Below are 1,590 nucleotides of genomic sequence, written 5' to 3'. Positions count from 1 at the left end.
TTTTGTTACTTTTATTGTTTTCCTAAAAAAAATTCCCAAAGTTATTTTTAGGCGGTCAAGGTGGTGTGACCCCTTAAATAAAATTTTTAAGTTTTTATTTTACCCTTTTAAATTTTTTCGTTTCTTTGGCCCATCTTATATAAAAAAGTACATATTACTATGCTTCACTGTAATATAATTGTAATATAACGTAGAACAATTTTGGAAAATTTCAGGGAAGACATAGAGAAAGAACACGTGGATTTACGACTCTTTACGACGGCAGTTGGTCTAGCTACGATATTGATAAAGATTTTTCAGTTGCGACCAGTATGGATCGATCGAGTACCTACCTTTGTTGCAAAAGACAAATCCAATATCAAAACACGGCTGCTTACTGGAAAATCGCGTAAAATGACGATCAGAGGACATCATTTTGTAGCGCATCAATATTTTACAATAACTTACTGCAATCATTGTCATCTTATTATAGGCGGTATTGGTCCTCAAGGATATTTATGCAGTGGTACGTAAAATATATAATATATAAAAAACTTCCAAGAATTTTCTTAGGTAAAAATAGAAATTTCGATTGAAAATTAATTTTCATAAATGACAATAATTTAAGTGGAAAAGTTATAGTTGATTAAAAGATGTAGTCGATTATATTAATAATATTAAAAATATGTATTATTATTATTATACATGTTTTTTATTATAATTATTAATTATCTTTACAAATTATTAAAATTTTGAAATGATTATGTATTATATGTATATAAGTTAATAATATTAAACTTTAAATTAAAGAATTGTGATTTAAAAAATTCTTTTTATTATGACTTTTGTTTTCTTATATCATATGATTTTTGGTTTATTTGAATTATTTATTGTTTTATACTATAATTTCACAAAATGATTGCGTTTATATATAATAGAAAGCACTAAAAATTTTAATAAGCGCTTAGTGATTCTTCTAAAATAATTGATTTTTTAATTTCTCGCTATATTTGAATGTATAAATCAAATATAAATAAATATTAAAAGAATTATTAAGCACTACTATTTGTAAGATACTTTTTTTGCTGAACGCAGCTATGATAACAAAATTATATTTGCAAACAAAATATAATTATTTATATTAATAATTATAAATATTTATAAACAATATTATATTGTTTTCTAATTGACAGATTGTTCCCTCAACGTACATCGACAATGTGTTCGTGTAGTAGAAGAAAATTGTCCTGGTCCTTTAGTGCGAAAAGAAAGAGCCAATGATAGGATCAGTAAATTGATGGAACGTATTCGACCAGAGAGAAAACCTCCATCATCCCATCATCATTCCCAGAACCATACATCGCATCGTAAGTTTGGCTTTTAACATTTTGCAAATTGTATTATAATATTTCTTTATTAAATACTAATTACGGATATAAATAACTAGATTTTTAATTATTTAGTTTTTAATATTATGGAATTTGACGTGAAAAATCGTTTATTTACGGGGGTATTCTAGTCTAGAGGCCAAATTTTTATGCTATTTTTGCGAATTTTTTTAAAAGAAAGTATAAAGTTTTTTGAGACGAGATTTTTTCCTACATATTTATA

At 25.3% G+C, this 1,590-nt stretch overlaps 1 protein-coding gene across 1 annotated transcript; it reads left to right on the top strand.

The window, feature by feature from the left end:
* Positions 1-194: 194 nt before the first annotated feature.
* On the top strand, positions 195-1,378 carry LOC105462025 (calcium-independent protein kinase C-like; the record flags this gene model as incomplete). The annotated part of the gene is made up of 2 exons (XM_011708547.1): positions 195-505; positions 1,173-1,378. Coding segments are annotated over 2 exons (502 nt in total), but the record flags the coding sequence as incomplete, so codon positions are not given.
* Between the last annotated feature and the right edge of the window lie 212 nt (positions 1,379-1,590).

The sequence above is a fragment of the Wasmannia auropunctata genome, unplaced genomic scaffold, assembly GCF_000956235.1.
Source record: "Wasmannia auropunctata unplaced genomic scaffold, wasmannia.A_1.0 LD272686.1, whole genome shotgun sequence".
Lineage (NCBI taxonomy): Eukaryota > Metazoa > Arthropoda > Insecta > Hymenoptera > Formicidae > Wasmannia > Wasmannia auropunctata.
The sequence above is the reverse complement of the archived record's forward strand: the minus strand, read 5'-3'. Positions and strand labels throughout refer to the sequence as shown.